Source organism: Castanea sativa, chromosome 8 (assembly GCF_040712315.1).
Source record: "Castanea sativa cultivar Marrone di Chiusa Pesio chromosome 8, ASM4071231v1".
Classification (NCBI taxonomy): domain Eukaryota; kingdom Viridiplantae; phylum Streptophyta; class Magnoliopsida; order Fagales; family Fagaceae; genus Castanea; species Castanea sativa.
The window spans coordinates 33,705,117-33,723,781 of NC_134020.1; the positions used below are offsets into that span (position 1 = coordinate 33,705,117).

The 18,665-nt window shown below is 33.5% G+C and overlaps 1 protein-coding gene across 4 annotated transcripts; it reads left to right on the top strand.

The window, feature by feature from the left end:
• Window positions 1-64: 64 nt before the first annotated feature.
• On the top strand, window positions 65-14,761 carry LOC142607942 (putative LRR receptor-like serine/threonine-protein kinase At1g06840). 4 transcript variants are annotated; one of them, XM_075779630.1, is made up of 21 exons: window positions 65-162; window positions 546-736; window positions 1,105-1,255; window positions 1,791-1,862; window positions 2,029-2,100; window positions 2,376-2,519; window positions 2,600-2,671; window positions 2,751-2,822; window positions 3,039-3,113; window positions 4,182-4,250; window positions 4,425-4,493; window positions 4,646-4,717; window positions 4,920-5,006; window positions 5,258-5,326; window positions 5,517-6,028; window positions 6,610-6,768; window positions 11,033-11,316; window positions 12,076-12,127; window positions 12,362-12,636; window positions 13,643-13,777; window positions 14,190-14,761. In XM_075779630.1, the coding sequence occupies exons 2-21, from the start codon at window positions 631-633 to the stop codon at window positions 14,529-14,531; spliced, it is 2,889 nt and encodes a 962-aa protein (XP_075635745.1). In that variant the 5' UTR covers window positions 65-162; window positions 546-630; the 3' UTR covers window positions 14,532-14,761. The 4 variants fall into 4 exon arrangements, with proteins under 4 accessions (XP_075635745.1, XP_075635748.1, XP_075635746.1 ...); XM_075779633.1 differs by having other exon boundaries at window positions 12,386-12,636; window positions 14,190-14,760; XM_075779631.1 differs by having other exon boundaries at window positions 150-277.
• The last annotated feature ends 3,904 nt before the right edge of the window (window positions 14,762-18,665 follow it).

Consider the following 18,665-nt stretch of genomic DNA (forward strand, 5'->3'; position numbering starts at 1 on the left):
GTGACCTTCCTCTTTTGGGTCTATATTTAAATTCAACAACCCAAAAACTTAAAAATCTCGGTTTGTGAAAGAGATGGGTGTGATCACCAACGTCACCAACAACTTGGGTGTTCCTTATCATGGCGACCTGGTCAGGAAGAAGCTACCGCTACTAATGTCAAGGTTTCCTTTTTCAAACATGTGTATTCTCTGGTTATTATTCAGTTGCAGCTTTTCTTTCTTGTCTACTTGCCTTGTTCTGATTTTTTCAACCGATTCTATCTTAATCTAGTATCTGGTACGGACATATACCTCTCTCTCTCTCTCTCTCTCTCTCTCTCTCTCTCTCTCTATATATATATATATATATATATATATATATATATATATATATATATATTGGGTCAACCTTAAATTGCTCAATTTGCTGTCTTCTTTGTTTCATCTCAATCTTGAGTAATTCTCTTATGCTATTTTATTCTTCTCTTGGGTTGTTTGTTTTGGATATATTGAACTGCTTTAGAATTTTAAATGTGTGAACTTTGATGGTTGTTTTTTATTATCAGGTGGAGTACTTGGATATTTCCCACAATTTGTAGTATTGGGTACTTGGAGGATTTTTAGAGTTCTGGGGTTCCTTGTGTTAGTGGGATGCATCTTTCAAGAGTCTGGACGTGTGGATTATTTATTGTTGCATGGTTGTGTTGTTCTTCACTGCTTATTGGAGCTCAGGAACCGGTTACCAGCCCCGAAGAAGGTGATTTTGCTTTAGTTTTCTGTTCTTTTGCATTTCATGATTCACAAGCTTCTTTTGCAAAATTAAGTGCTCAGGAGGATGCTTGTTTAGATTTCTCACATGCGTGCTTTCTGAAACAATTACTCATGTTCGCTTCCCCCAAGTTAGGAGTGGTTAGTATTGCATATAGTTAGGTTGGAGTTATTGTTTGATTCATCAATTGGGTGTGCTCAAAACTTGAGGCTGTTAATAACTTTGATGCATGTTTTTAAGATAGCATTGCGTTCCTTTAATGCAGTATGCAGATACCCTGATTCTAGAATTATAGAAACAGAAGGACCAGCAATCATGTTGATGAAATGGTGATTAACATTTGTATTAATTTGCAGTGAAGGCTTTGCAGGCCATCAAGAGCAGTTTGATAGATCCCAATGGGAATCTGAGTGATTGGGATCAAGAAGACCCATGTACATCAACTTGGACCGGAGTTTTCTGCAACAATACACCTTTAGACGATGGATATCTACACGTTCAACGATTGTATGATTTTAACCTTTACTGATTTTTATTTTTATCAGAAAGCACTATTGACATGAATAATGCTGCATATTTTCTTTCACTTAGAACACTTTTTTCACTTCGTTTATTTTGTCCCCTGCATATGATGAGATGAATATTATTCCACTTTGATATCTACTCATTTTATTTGGTGCATGGAACAAACTTCCTTGATTATATTGTTCGTTTGAAATTAAAAGAAATTTATTAGGATGGGATCTATTATCCACATGTTTCCCAATGGTCACCCGTATCTCCTAATGAGTTTAAAATCTATCTTCATGTTCTTTTCATTTGTGAAGAAAATTAATAACTATTAATTTATTATTATTTATTGCCTACAAACACAATTGTTATCTCATGCTTAGCATTATAATAGATTTTGTCGCTAGTCACAAGTTCGCATATAAAACTATCAAGCTTTGACAAGACTTGGCTATTAATTGCATGTAGGCTCTTCTTATGAAGACTTAGCAATGGTGCTTTAATAATTTTGTTTTGGGCTGCTTCTCTGCAGGCAACTACTAAGTATGAATTTGTCAGGAACTTTATCACCAGAGATTGGCCGCTTATCAAATTTGACAATATTGTAAGGCAAAGGATATCTGAAGAATAATTTTTGTGATACAAATATCTTTATCTGTATCACAGTTTCCGGAGACCTCTTTCACTCAATATTCTGGAATCCCATGGTAGCATTCTATATTACTATTTACTTATCCTACTGATATATTTTTCTGTCTACTCTGTTGAAGGGATTTTATGTGGAATAACATAAGTGGGAGTATACCTAAGGAGATAGGCAATATTATGACTTTGGAACTCTTGTAAGTTGAGCAGTTCTCTGTTGGATAGGTTAGACACTCAATATTGTTATCACAGGATTACATGCTTACAGCATTAAGAAATGCAGATATGCTACAAGTTTGTGCATTTTAGATCCTTTGAATTCTGATACAAGAGATAATCCTTGTATCTGAAGATTCGGAACTAATTTACTTTATATTTTGGTGCTTTTCTGAATACATGATATTTTAATATTGTAAAGCTGCAGTACAATTTCTTTGTCTCTAATTCCATTTATAATATTCTGTGTTTCCAGGCTTTTAAATGGAAACCAATTAACAGGTTCCTTACCTGAAGAGCTTGGTTATTTTCCAAACTTGGACAGAATACAAATTGACGAAAACCATATATCAGGACCAGTACCTAAATCATTTGCAAACTTGAACAAAACAAAGCACTTGTGAGTGTGCTTCTGATGCTATACTGTCTAAAATCAGTTCTACAATAACTAACCCTTCTACTTCTCTTTTTTATGAGCAGTCACATGAACAACAATTCGATCAGTGGGCAAATCCCGCCTGAGCTATCCAGATTACCGAGTCTTATTCACTTGTAAGTATTTGGTCATTTTCTTAAATTTCATACGAGTCATCTGTATGACCATTGAAGACCTTCAACTTGGCACCTGCAGCCTTCTTGATAATAACAACTTATCAGGGTATCTTCCACCAGAGTTCTCCGAACTGCCAAATTTGCAGATACTGTATGGTTTTCACTTTCCTAGAACATAAATATATTTATGTTTACACATAATTTTCTTTACATTTAAAGTTTGTGAATATATTTTCCTTTTCTTTTTCTTTTGCTTTTCATCTTGAACAAGGCTATAATTTCTAAATTTTCCTTTCTCTACAGTGTGACATTACTCTAGTAATCTTGTTTCAAGTTTCTTGATACTTTCATTTACTTTGTTTCGCAGTCAATTTGATAACAATAACTTCAATGGGACTACAATTCCAGCTTCTTATAGCAAGATGTCTAAATTGCTGAAGTTGTAAGTTCATATTATTATTGTATGTTTGTAACTATGTTCCTTAAGTAAATGTGGGCAAGGTGCTAGAGAGAGAGAGAGAGAGAGAGAGAGAGAGAGAGAGAGTGAGTGTAAGGATCAATGTAAACTACTCTATCAATGTTTGGCTAATGATTAAAGAAGCTCTTCCCTCCACCTAAAATGCAAAACTATAATAAAGAGGAAAATACCAACAAGATAAGAAGTACTATAAAATAGACAGAGTAGTTTGCATTTTGTTGGGAAAATACATAAATTATTTTAACATTGATTGAAAAGGAATACTTTTTTTTTAGCATAAATTACAACTTACAGACCCGTGATTTGACTGAAATTTAAGTTGCTTACCTGTTACTTGAAATTTGACACTTTACCCCTCTAAGGTTTGGCTGAAATTTAAGTTGCCTACCTGTGGTGTGAAATCCCATGATGCAAGTGTTCCGTTGGATTCTTTTTGATCTTATTGGATTTTGTATTTTATGTTTTTTGTGTTTTTGGAGGAGATAGACATAAAAGTGGAGTAAAATTACATATTTAGCCATGTTTTTAACAAAAGTGGGTCATAGAACTCTAACTGAGTTAACCTTAGGTAGGTAAAGTGTTAAATTTTAGACCACAAATAGGCAACTTAAATTTTGGCCAAACCACAAGTGAGTAAGTTGTAATTTGCTTTTTTTTTTTTTTTTTAAAATTATTGACACTAACACACACACACGGTTGGTCTTGAATTTACAACTTCACCCTCCAGCCCAATATTAGGAGAGAAGAAAGTGCCAGTTGAGCTATGGCTCATTGGAAATTGAAATGGAATACAAACGGGAAGTTACTCAACTTAGAAGTGTTGTTGGTTTAATCCAACTAAGGTGGCATGAATGTACTTCTTTGCATTTCTCAAGTTGTAAAGAAGCTAGATTATCTTAATTAGATATCACAGAACTTTCATTAACTTAGAAGCTTTATATGCTTACAAGATGGCAATTAAGGAGTAAACACATTCACATGTTGCGTGATATTCAAGATTTATTATATTTGTGTTTTGGTTGGATTTTCCAGGAGCCTTAGGAACTGCAGTTTGCAAGGACCAATTCCTGATTTTAGCCAAATACCAAGCCTTTATTATCTGTAAGTTTCTTTATTTTTATTTGTCCTTTTAAGAGTCATTCTGGGATGATCACTTATGGCTTTTAAATCTGAAAAATAGATGGACCAGGCTGTATGGAATTTTCTCTTTTCTTTATCTAAAAACTCCGATAGCTACTTATACTTTCTTTATGTTTTACTTTGCATAAATTTCAGAGACCTCAGTTCAAATCAGCTAAATGGAACCATACCTTCAGATAGGTTTTTTGAGAATATCACGACTATGTAAGATTTTTATCTTCTGAATGAGATGTCAAATTTTGTATTTTTTTTTCACGTTGTTTGAATTTAATTCCTAGTTATTGCGAAATATTTCAAGACAACTTATAACAGCAATTCCCTTGACTTTTGTTGTCTACTATTTGAGCAATATTCAGCTTGTTATCCCACAACCATATTTCTGGAACAATTCCCACCAACTTTTCTTATCTTCCTCGTCTCCAAAGACTGTGAGTAGTCTCCCTTGCTTATTCCTCCTTTTGTGTTTAGTTCTATGGTTCATTGTTATTGTAAATTATTTTGTATTAATTTAAATTTGAGTTTCCACTTATCTCAACCATTATATTTTAAAGTTACTAGTTAATATCAGTCAATAAATTAAACTGTCAATAAAATAATTGGATTTATTTGGTAAATTATTCCCCATGGCAGGTCGATTGCAAACAATTCATTAAGTGGCTCTGTTCCATCCTTCATTTGGCAAAATAGGACTTTTAATGGAATGGGGAAATTTACAGTGTAAGACCTGAATGACAATGTTGCTATTTCCTTGTTTAGAAGTGTCATCATATTTTGGTATGGTTGTGTGCATCTGTTCATTCTCTCAACCATCTTTTCCTTGTAATGGTAAAAAAAAAAAAGTTGATTCCTTTTTCTGATTACAGCATGGCCTTTTGTAAAATTCAAAGTTTAACCTCCCGGGTTGACTATTAAATTTACTCTCATACTGGATTGTCTAAGATATTGCCTTTTTCCCTTTGGTACTACAGGGAGTTGCAGAATAATAATCTTGCAAATATCAGTGGCACTACTTATCTACCTCCAAATGTTTCTGTCTGGTTTGCTTCTATACCTCCCCAATTTTTGCTTCCTGATTAGTTTCATATAGAACATCATGTGTGATGAAATGCATCTTCAAAATGTAAATACTTGGTAAAGGATTGTGGATGTGATCTTTTTAATTTTAGTTTTGCAACGTGTAACCTACATAGCACATTGATGTGATTAATTCTCATTTTTAACTCTCAGGCTTCAAGAGAATCCCTTATGCTTGAACTCCAACCTAGCCCAGTTCTGTAGACCTGAAATTGAGGAAGACAAAAACAGTCAGAGTTCAACAAATACCACTTCTGTTTGTCCGGTTCTGGCTCAAGCATGCCCATCCTCTTACGAATATTCCCCTACATCTCCAGTAGTTTGTTTCTGTGCTCTTCCTTTGTTTGTTGGATATCGGTTGAAAAGTCCCACATTCTCAGATTTTCGTCCGTACAGAAATGATTTTGAGGAGTTCCTGACATCTCGTCTTGAGTTATCTCTTTATCAGCTGTACATTGATTCATTTACATGGGAAGAAGGACCTCGATTGGGAATGCAATTGAAGTTCTTTCCTTTATCTGATTCTGTAAACAATGCTCCTACCTTCAATAAGAGCGAGGTTCAGCGAATCTTTGATGTATTCACATCATGGAAAATTCACAATAATGACCTTTTTGGACCTGCTGAACTTATCAGCTTTCCTATACTGGGCTTCTATAAATATGGTTCGTCTCAAAACCCTTATTTGATATTTTTTGCAACAGAGCTTTCTTGAGTGGGAACTAATGCTTATTTAGCTGTTGAGTAATGTACAGCTTTCTTCTCTAATGTATTTGACCTACACCTTGAAGTCTTCTATACTTGAAGACCACTTAAGCTTGTGGCATTATTCTCTGTTGTTGATTTGTCTGAGTAACTTGTGGGAATATCTGTGGGGGGCACATTTGAGTGGAGATCACCTTTTCTTTTGTTGTGAACAATGTTGAAGAAAGGCTTGGTCTCCAGTTTAATGCTTTCACCATGGTGATGCTAAGTTCTGTGGAATAACAGATATAGTTGATTAGCACATAAGTAAATAGCTTCAATGCTCGGATCAAGATGATTGTTAATTTTCCTGGCAATTAAGTTGTGTTCTATATTGATCAAGAAGCCAGCTTCAAATTCACACCATCACTTATGACTTGACCCCAAAGATGGATGAACTATAACTCAGTCACAAGCCTTATTTTGTGTATTCATATATGAGATGAATTTTGTTGCAAAGCTTTGATTTTGTTTGTGCTGATAGTTCTCACTAATGTCACAGATGATGCCAACTCTCCAAGTTCTGGTTTAAGCAAAGGTGCATTGGCTGGCCTAGTATTGGGAATCATTGCAGGTGCAGTTGCATTGTCTGCAGTTGTTACTCTTCTGATACTGAGAATGCATGTGAGGAATTACCATGCGTTTTCAAGAAGACGCCATTGTGAGTATCTTATTTTTATGAAGTTAGGGGTACCCGGTAGATATGTCACGATTTTTTACTTTTCCTGTAATTGTTTTTATCGTACACCCTGAATTTAGGCCTGTCAATTGGGCCGGGGTGATACTAGTCCAATTACAGAGGCCTCAGCCTGAGCTTGGTCAATATCTTAGCCCTATCTCAGCTAATGATGTTGGGCGAGATTCAGTCAATTTTGGACTGGCCTGTGATTAGAAGCATCATATAGAGTTGAAAAAAGGTTAAAGATAAATTAGCATAGGACATGGTTGCATACTGGCTCAAACCATGTTTAAGTTGAAGAAAATCCAGTTAGCAACTATGTTTGTAACGACCCAATGAAAAGTGCTAGTTACATTTGCGCTAGCCACATCTGCACTATACCTCAAAAGGACTAGTCACAATTGAGGCTCCTTCTTGTTGTTAATAAAGCCCAGTTTAACCTAGTATATGTCTAATGTGGGACTCATCACACACCCACACATATCACACAATCAATTGAATTGGGACATCATCACAATGTTAAAAATGTTGTTGACTAGGCACTTCATTTGGAATGCAGTACTTGTGTAGGACACTTGCATTGTGTGGGGCACTTTTGCATGTGTGTCCCAGCAGTATCCCTTAAAAAATGAAGCACATGGCTGAGACACAAGAACAAGAGGAATCAAATACTCTTTCACAAAACAAAGAGAGAATTTATGCTTTGAACAGCACTAGTGCATTTGAAAATTAATAAATATCTTTATTCTTGATTTGAATTCTAATTTCTAAACATCCTTTAATGGTCATGGATTTTCAATATTATCCATTACTAGCCGCGAACCTGCGCGTTGCGCATGATAATTATTTTTATGGTAGTTTTATTAAATTTTTTATACAATTTAAACTAATTTAATAAAGAGTAATGTATTTTGTAATTATATTTTTATTTATTATAAAAAATAATCATAAATGTAATATAGAAACAATCATAAATTATAAATTCAATAATTTTTCTCATACTAAAATGAAAAAAATACAATTTTTCTCAGAAATTCAAAAGGCAAATTAACAAAAATATTTATTTTTTAATAAAATTTATTTATAACATTTTGTGAATCATTAAAAAGAATATAAAATTTGAAAATTATTATTTTAGTTTTAAACAAACTTTCTCATACTTATTTTTTCTGCCTACAATCCAAAACACTGAAAAAAGTAACTAAAAAAATTAATAAAACTTAGCTATGATTAATTGGACCAATTAGGAAAACAATTTGTTATTTATAATCTACTAAGGTTATTTTCTTTGTAGAAATTGTAATTTTGGCCATCCAAAACATATTATCAAATAAACAATTATTAGCAAAATCTAAGAATTAAATTTTTATGCATCGTTGTATAATAATAATAATAATAATAATAATAATAATAATAATAATTAAAGTAAAATTGTGAAAGATAAAATTTGTCTCTCATCCAATAATTATTGTTTAGCCAACCTTTACTTTTCTCTAAATAAATGGCATTATAGAGTACTTCTAATACAATTATTAAGATTACTTTGTTCACAACAAAGGATTAAAAAATAAACAAATGATTAAAGTCTCATAGTTTAACATCTAAATTGATCACTATAAAAATCATGCTTTCAAATTATAATAACTATCAAATTAAATTATCCAAATCATGCTATATAGTAAGATAATATTATATTTGTAAGCGCACAATTGCACCTGGACCCAAAGATAGACGTGGGCTCAGGCCCAACGAGTCTTAAACAATAAGATTTGTAGAGTGTGGGTTTCAAATCTAGTTTAGGGGTATTGGAAACTTGATAAGCAGGCTAGAATGTCACAATCTTTGCAAATGATAAACAAATATGACAAGGGAACCTCCTCGAACGTAAGCCGATGACGATTTGTATATTGCTTCTCTTTCTATGCCAAAAATTACAGTTCTTTCTTCTTTTTTAGCTAACCGACCAACCCCCTTTTCTTTCCTCTCTTCTCTTCTTAAATACTCCTTCTTCCCTATTATTCCATGTGTACACAAATCTGATCCTTTTGATACCTCCCTCTTCCACCACCTTCTTGAAGTCTTTAAATAATAACAAGAAAGTTGAATTCTACTGTTCAGGGGTCATTTCCCCATTAATGCAGCCAGGGAGGTAGGTACAGAGTCTTTAATGTGGAGGTAGAAGCCTTTTTCTCAGATATTTCTATCACACCGTTGCATCTAGAGGGTACTTGGATCCCCTCTTACCCAATCGTTTTTCCAGAACTCTGCCTTTAATCTTCTTGGCAAATCCCAGGGTGTTCGCCGGGCCAATTCGAGGAGACATTCATCCTCGGACGGTTCCTCGGATGTCTGTAGTGTAGGCTGACCCGTGGGCTTAGGGGCCCAATGACAAAAACAAACTGGTACCAATTGATCAAACCCACGACCCATTTGTTTATTTTATAAATCTTACCCCCCACAATATTTTTATATTTAATCCTTTATAATGCAATAGGATAACATTTAACAATCAAAGAGAGAAAAAAAAACACAACAATTAAAAAAAAAACAAAATTGAATAGCATTAAACTAAAGTAAATTAAAGAATATAAAAAATTATTAACCTAAAGCGAAGATGCAAGAAAAAAAAAAAAAAAATCCATCCAAAAATTGAGTGTGAGAGAGAGAGAGAGAGAGAACCTTTTTTTTTTTAAGGAAAAACTATGCATAGAATGAAATAGATAGTGACAAATTTATAGTAAGAGGGTATGAATAAGAAGAGACAAAAATAGAGGAGATGAAGAGAAAGATGAAGAATGATATTAATGTGGAGGGTAGTGGGGAGATGAGAAGGTGAGGGAAGGAGAAATGTTGGAGAAGTAGTGGAAAGATGAAAATGTATGGGAGGGAGAAAGGTTGGAGAAGTATAAATATGAAATAAAAAAATAAAAAATAATTGTAAGAAAATGGAAAGAAAAAATTAATTATGTGGACGTGGACGTTGACGTGGCTCAACGTGAGCACAGTAGCATTATACGCTACGCTTTAACTTTTAGGCTGCGTTTGGTTGGACGGTAAATCAATTTCAAAAAATATTTTCCGCATTTGCGTATGTTTGGTTCAACGGAAAATTTGGTCAAACTAAAAATCACTTCCACGTTGACCGAAAAATAACCCTCCCCAGCTGTAAATCAATTTCCGTTTCTATTTTACCTTCAAATACAATTTTCCAGATTGAAAATAGAAAAGGAGAGAGAGAGAGAGCAACGGTAGTCACATCAGAAAAGAGAGAGAGAGAGCTAGAGGGAGATCGTTGACTCCGGTCAGATCACGCCGGTGAAGCTTAGATCGTCGTCCTCAACCCAAAGCCCCGCCGTCGAGCTGGTGCCCACGAGATCGCGCTGTCGACTGCACACCAGCGAGATCGAGGCGCCATAGAACTCACGTCGTCAAGCTTGCGTGAATGAGATCGAGGCGCGAGATCGCACCGTCAACTGCGCACTGGCGAGATCGAGGCGCCATAGAACTCGCGCCGTGAGATCGCGCTGTGAGATCGCGCTGTGAGATCGGACCAGATTTTCGATGTGAGATCTCTTCCTCCTCCCTCTCTTAGTTTGACTGAATGATTTATGTGGGAATAGTGTTTTTTATTTTTTTTTGCCTAACAGTTGATGTATTGCAATTTTATATTATAAAATTTGTTTGGAAGTTGGGAAAATGACTTAGAAAATGTGAGAAATTAGTAGAAAATTTGCATTTTCATAATGTTACCAAACACTTGAAATTATTTTCTAATATAATTTTTAAAATGCAACCAAACACTAGAAAATATTTTCTTTTCCTGAAATTATTTTACACTCGGAAATTAATTTACACCGAAACAAACGCAGCCTTAGTAATATATAGATAGATTACTCTTAATTTGATATATATTTAACATTATATGAAAAATATATGCTTAATAATAAAAATATATTTAATAATTATTTAATAGACATGTTCCGTCGAACCCGTGTCTTAGTTTTTCAAAAATTGTGGTGTTATCATGTGATACCCGCACCTATATCTGTACCTGTGTTCGTGCATTTTAGTTGACTAGTAAGATGCAATAGTATGTGTGTGTGTGTCTGTGTGAGTATAAATAAAATCCTATGATAATCAATACATAATTCTATCAGGTATTTTTTTTTTAAATGGCACTGCACCTTTTTATGTAGCACTTATCTCTATGTTTTTATTTTTAACATTGGTCTTATTAAATATGCAGCCTCTATGAGCTCCATAAAAATTGATGGTGTAAAGGATTTCACTTATAGAGAAATGGCTGTAGCTACAAACAATTTTGACAACTCCACTGAGGTTGGCCAAGGAGGGTATGGTAAGGTTTATAAAGGCATTCTACCTGATGGTGTAGTTGTGGCCATAAAACGTGCACAAGAGGGATCTTTACAGGGTGAAAAAGAGTTCTTGACAGAGATAAAATTGTTATCAAGATTACATCATCGAAACCTTGTGTCTTTGATTGGGTATTGTGATGAAGACGGTGAACAAGTACTTTTCTAATCTTGAATTTATATATACATGTTTTCTATGTTCTTAACACTTATTTCAAATTTCAAGCCAATTGGATGTTATTTTCTATTCGATTTGTAAACTCATCTTTTATGCATAATTTTAATATACAAAAACTTGAAATTTAAACATCTAGTAATCTAATGGCGGATTTGTCAAAATTCGCATCAAATGAAATAAATATTGAGTGGTGTAGGATTGCTTAAAGAGTTAAAGTTACACTAGATATAACTTGAACCTAACCCATATACATAATGAATAAAAGATTGGATTATCCACCAATCTTCTTGGATACACAAGGAGATGATTCCCATCTACTTAGGAAGTTGATGCAATTACGCCAAATGAGCTGTAAGAGTTAAAAAGAAGAAGTGAAAGATGTAAAACCGTGTACATAGCTGCTTTGAATATGCAAACAATGGAAGAAATCAAATTCGGTTTAGAGACATTACAAATGAGATTCTGCCAAATTAGTTGCTTAATAATGTAGAAGCATAGACAGTTCTTCATAAAGTAAGGATTATTTTGGCTCTAAGAAATGCATAAAAGACTTAAATATCTGATTTCGTAGTGAACTTGGGAGAATATAGTTTTTCTTCTTCATGAGCGGTCTGTTGCTCCTGCAAAATTGTTTGGCTTTCACACCCTGGGGACTAGCTTTTCTTTCTCACTATTGCTTAATTTGTTTTGAAAATTTTTCTTCGGAGGAGCTTCATGTAAGTATTGTTTTGCATGCAGATGTTGGTCTATGAGTTTATGTCAAATGGTACTCTGAGGGATCACCTTTCTGGTACACCTTATAATCATTCTCTAAACTTGCCTTTTATTGATCTCACTATAGTATTTTCTAGGTGTTCCTCATTGCGAATGATTGCAATATATAACTTGCAACAATACACTTTCTCCCCCTCCCCACCACCACCACCACCACCAAAAAAACAAATTCCGTTTTATTTATATATTTTATAGCTAAATGTAACTTTTTTACTTTCAAATTCTATATCCATTCTAATGAGCTTATTAGGGGTTCGTGTGTGCAATAATACAGCCAAGTGTAAAGAACCTCTGAGTTTTGCTATGAGATTGAGAATCGCCCTAGGATCGGCTAAGGGCATCCTCTACCTACATACTGAAGCTGATCCTCCAGTATTTCACCGAGATATCAAGGCCAGCAACATATTATTGGACTCCAAGTATATGGCAAAAGTTGCTGATTTTGGACTTTCACGACTTGCCCCAGTTCCAGATATTGAAGGGACGGTGCCTACTCATGTATCAACAGTTGTTAAGGGGACACCAGTAAGACTCTTATAGTTGATGTTTAACTAATAGAATTATAAACTTCATATTTTTCTAGGTTGATGAGTGAATTCTTATCAGTGTTCTCTAGTTGTGGCACAAGTGCCACATTTTAACTGCCTATAAGTTTCATATGATTCAACACTTGACAATCTAGCCTGGGCTACTGACTCTTCTTGGAAAAACAATAAAAATGAATTGATAATAGTGTTGTTCATTTCCATTTTTGTGTAAGGGTAGATTGCAGAAAACCACCCTAAACTATGGGATACTTGCACATCACAAACTTTGAAAATTTGGTTGAAACTACTGTGCCAAAAAGAGGAACTGATAGCTTGATTCCATGTTAGGGAAGTATTAGAAATGAATTAAATGAGAGAGGTTCAAAAAGAAAAGCTAAAAATCTTTTATAGCCTTCATCCACTATATTCCATATATATATATATATATATATATATATATGTATGTATATGAGTTTTTTTTTTTTTTGAATCCTATATATGTGAGAGTTGGTTACAAGGAATAGAGAATATTCTAGACAATATGATAGCTGGTGAGGGATACTTCAGACTAATCTGGAAGGATTCAACACAATGCAAGGGTACCACCTATACAATATAAACTCTTTAACAGGGTGCAAAGCGCAAGATTCCCCATATATATAATATATATATATATATATATATATATATATATATATATATAGATATATATATTGGTAAGTTACACGGTCCCAATAAGTCTTGAATCCACAACCTCACCTTCCATCTCATTATTGTGGGACACGGAACTGCCAGTTGAGCTATAGGTCATCGGCAATCCCCATAATTTAGGGTGGTTTTTTTGGAACTAACCATTTTTTTTAAATTGTAAATTTATACCTTTTTTATTATTAAAAAAAAAAAAATGTAACTCAAACTCTGTGAAATAGACTTAGTAGTATGTTGTTTGAGATGTAACTGATGCCTATTTTCTTTTTCTTTCATTCTTTGGATTAAATTTGCAGGGTTACCTTGATCCGGAGTATTTCTTAACTCGTAAATTGACAGACAAGAGTGATGTTTATAGCCTTGGTGTTGTTTTTCTTGAACTCTTGACTGGGAAGCAACCAATCTCACATGGAAAAAACATTGTTAGAGAGGTAAAACCTTATAGACTTGTTTGTCTTGGATTTGATGGGGCCTAATGGTGCATCAGGTGCTTAGGCATGAAAGGGAAAATTGTTCTTCCGTGATTTGTTTTATTGTGTAGAATAAAGATGACAGCTTTTAGTTAGTCTCTCTCTCTTCTCTTCTTCTTGTCATATGTCATTTTATTCTAGACGTAAAGATGAGAGATATCCTCATTTGCAAGTATCAGTTTTAACTTCAAACCCTGAAATATTAAAAAAAAAACTTCACTTCTGTCCTTATGCGAAACATTCATTTACTTGTATAACATTTATGATCATTTTGGCATAATGATCATATTATTTAATCCTGTAGATGCAGCTGCTTAAATTTGGGTAATAAAATGGTTTCTTATAGTTTTTATATGGTTTCTATTTGTTTCAGGTTAATGTTGCGAGTAAATCTGACATGATCTTTTCGGTCATTGATGGACGAATGGGATCTTATCCTCCTAAATGTGTGGTGAAATTTTTGAATTTGGCTCTCAAGTGTTGCGGAGATGAGACAGATGCTAGACCTTCAATGGCAGAGGTGGTTAGAGAACTTGAAAGTATATGGCATATGATGCCTGATTCCGACATTATATCAGTAGGTCCTATGGTCACTAATGCTGAAAAGGTTGCAACTCCACCATCATCATCCTCTACAGTGAAGGATTCTTATGCATCAGAGATATCTGGCATTGAACTAGTTAGTGGAGTCGTTCCATCTATCGTGCCTAGATAGAAAACATTTCTAAAATAGATTGTATTAGAACCTGAGATGCTATGATCTTGATGTTGTGTAAAGTCTCACTCTTCATTATTCACTACATTTTTATTTTTTTTGGTAAACTAATTAGTTAGAGCTGTAGATGGTGTAACAATGTCACTGTAAAAACGTATGTACTGTTCAACAATGAAGTTGTTGATAGTGAAATTTTAAAATACATTGATAAGAAGCGTAAACTTTATAGAGTATGTGCTGTCTGATTCAATATAAACATAAACTTTATGGGACACTGAGCAGTCTTAAAGCTACAAGAAAAAAAGAAGATTTGATTGAAATGCTTTTGCTGGCTTCATACACTCTGGTATGATTAGGGGTGGTGGTCAGTGGTCACTCAGTTAGCATTGAACAGCTATGGATCCTCAAAGGCCATCAAATACATGATTGGGCCCGGTTCTAAGAATGGGCTGGTTAGATTAGAATAATAAGGCCCATTTAAGCCTAGGGTTATGGACGAGCTTGGGAACAACCCAAGAGTGGGACAATTTTTTTTTTGTTGAAAATATTAAGTATTTTAACACACACACGGGAATAGGGGAGAAGTACTTAAATAAATTAACAGTAGTGTATATTCAAACCTGAAAGTGGTGGGACAAATTGAGTCCCACCCCACTTTTAGCAGTAGGAGGTTGGTGAATGGAACTTTTATAAGTTCATAAATGAATGTGATTTTATCTAATTAACTCAAATAATATAATTTTAACTATAACATAATTGTTAGTTATTAGCATTCTCTTATAAATTGGAAAAAAATTAAGGTAATGTTTTTTTGTTTTTTTTGTTTCTTATATGGGAAGTGAGTAAGTTAATTTAAGTAGTTCATGAATAAGTTCGATCTTGTTTGATAAAATAAAATGTAGATAACATATACTTTTGGCTTTTATAGTTTATGATTATTTTCATTTTTGTTTTTTAAGTTTCACAATTTTCTTTTTAACCATTTATGTTTGATTTTTTTTTCATGTTGGACATATTGCTCATTTTCATTAGTTATCTAACCGTGTATTCCCACAACATTTTAGAGCTAATATTTCATGAAATAGTTAAACATAGAGGGAACTTAACAATCATATTACTAATGAGAATGAGCTTCCAATTATAGGAAAAAAAAAACACTAATGAAAATGAAATGCAAGACTAATAAGAAAACAAAATGAAACATAAAAAGGGAAAAATGAAGATTTTGAAATATAAAAGGCCAAAATGGAAATAATCCGAAACTTTAAGGGTCAAAAACTACTTTAATTAGAAGAAAATGAACTAAGATTGAACATGTAATCTCAATTGATATTGAACTTGAACTCGACTCATGATTGAAATAAAATTAAATGAAGAATCCTAAACTTTTAATAGTCCCCTTTGACTCTACTTGTTTGCAATCCTAGAGCTAACTAGAGCTCAATATATATATTTTTACACATCTTATTTATACTTTTTTTTTGGGTACATTACATATTCTATTACCATTCCTTAAAAGATATTTTCTATAACTTTTAGTACTTTTATGACTGCACATTCCCTTCATTTTTTACCTCATTAATATCAAAATTACTTTGTCAAGGATGACAAAATACCTCAAACCCATTTCATCTCAATAGGGTAGGGCACCTTGATCCAACCTTATCCTACTCCATTGTGATCCTTACTTGCATTAAACTAATCACTTGGAAAGTTCTAATAATAATAATAATAATAATTGAGCCGAGCAGGAGTGTTGGGCCTTGGGCCTCGCTCGAGGATATATAGGAGCCTGAGGATGATCAAAAGGATTAAAAAATGTTGGGGTCAATGGGCCAAGGATAAGGAAAGATAATAATGAGCTGGTGGTATCTCCCGATGATCCGAGCTTCCTCGGGAAAGTATTGTGGAAGGTTGGAGCCCGGCCGCCTAGAGAATAGTGTGCAAGATGTAAACATTCTTTGGAGGATAAGCTTTAGGGAAAGAAGCCAACAATAAAGGAAGAAATTTCTGAGAAGAAGACAACTACCACCACATTAAATGCTCTACACCTAACCAATTGGCCACATTTATGTGGAAATGACATCTAAAACAGTGATATCTCAGTTTACAGCTATTCACAAAGCTTCCAGGAGGTTTTGGATGGGACAAACATCTAATAGATCACCTATAAGATCAACTAGTGTAAGGTTGGGATAAAGGAAGAAGACTATATAAGGAAAGGGCCCTCACAAAAAATGGGGCATCTAATCTGAGAGAAAAGGAAGAACACCTTGTACTTAGAAAAACTTGAGTGAATAAAAGAACACTTGATCCTCGGACTTGATAGAGAAGTGTAATTCTTACATTGTATTTTCTTACTGGCTTGCATCTTGTCAATCCAACCTCGTATTTGTTTTGCTAAGTCGCTCTCTTGTAAAATCCACTCTCTACAAAATATATTGTTGTTAGGCTTGTTGGGCCCTCATCTATCGATCGTGGGCTGTGGGTCGGAGTCTAGTCATTACAACAACAACAACAACAACAATAATAATAATAATAATAATAATAATAATAATAATAATAATGATTACTACCATTTATCTACCATTAAAATAAAAGTTTAAATGTATAAAAAACATTACACTTTCAGATTTCAAAGATCAACATTTTCAATCACTCTTCAAAAACAGCAGTACAAGTAGGATGGAAAACAGTAACTGAAAATTAAATTGAATTCTGTAGTTGCTATTCTTCCTTCTTATTCTCTCTAACAGTTGTATTACACATTCTCTTTCTATTTCTTTGCTTCGAATTTAGGTCCCCAAAAAAAAGTTATTAGATTATGCTGTTAAAGATGACAGCAAATCAAGTGTCAAAGGGAAATTATAACAAAATTGTACAATAGATATACAACTTCACATTTCGAGATACACTTTTAAAACATTAGCTATGCTCATACATTAGCTAACAGACCTACATTGACAGATCATATATTAGCTATGCTTTGAGATAACACTCAAAGCTATACCAATCAGCAAAAGTGAGAGTACATATCCTATGTGTGGTAAGTACTAAGTGGCATGCCACAGTGAAAACTTCTGCAGAAACAGTCAAGATTTCAGTTTACTTGCCAAGTAAAAAAGGAAAAAATTGCTTCCTTAATGAATAAAGATTTTAGTTTACTTGCAAAGTACAAATAGAGGCATCTGAATAGTAAAATTAAATATCAAGAAGAAAAACAACAAAGGCGATCAGAGAAAATGCAGTTCAATCTGCAAAAACTCAGTAATTAACATTTAAAACCAAAAATTTTATTTACAAAAAATTACAAAATAACTGTACTCCCCAAACATTCAGATTTTAAAACATCCATCTTACAAATATGACTATTAACAAAACGTAGAATACAAAACATAGGTGATTAGAGATGGCACCACAAAATTGGCTCTAACAGCCATATATGAAAGAAAAGCCAATAGGAAATAACAAAGCGCTTTTTTAAAAGAGAACCAAATAAAAGCATTTTTAAATATTAAGTACTATGTCACCATAAAAGTGTTTTTCAGAGCATCAAATTCTATAGTTGGGGATGTCTAAGCCCACCAAACTCCGAAATTGAAGCAGAAAATATATATTGATAATTAAAATATATATATATATAGGCCAAGATTCCCTTAGGAAAAATCATTACAGGCCAACACAAAAAATCTTAAAAGAAAGCTACAATCTATTAAGAAAATCAACCCTTAAGCTACAACCTATTACCTCCAAATCATGTCACTCTGCACTCTATAGGCACTTATGTAAAAATGAAAGCAGAATTTGACCTTTCAAATTAATTCAGTAACTCTTATTGAAGTATAATAAATGGTCTTATCAGTGAGAGGACCATTTGTAGCATTAAGTAATTGGGAATGAGAAGTTAAAGACTTTAGATAAACTGAAATAAAAAAAAAAAAAAAAAAAACTTTGATTTAGTAATCTCTTATAGCATATAGCATGTAGTCATCAACAAAAGGAAATTAGGGAAAAAGTTAGTCAAACCTTAATCCTTGATTGAGTAATGCAGCAAAACAGTATTTAAGAAAGTCTTAAAAGAAAGCTACAACCTATTAAGGAAATCAACACTTAATGGACACATATAATAAATAT

Excerpts from the sequence above, each read along its gene's own strand:
- LOC142607942 (XM_075779630.1), top strand. The coding sequence starts at position 631 with ATGCATCTTTCAAGAGTCTGGACGTGTGGATTATTTATTGTTGCATGG. Across the intron at positions 2,520-2,599 it reads TTGAACAAAACAAAGCACTT|TCACATGAACAACAATTCGA; the intron begins GTGAGTGTGCTT and ends TTTTATGAGCAG. Across the intron at positions 4,251-4,424 it reads ATACCAAGCCTTTATTATCT|AGACCTCAGTTCAAATCAGC; the intron begins GTAAGTTTCTTT and ends CATAAATTTCAG.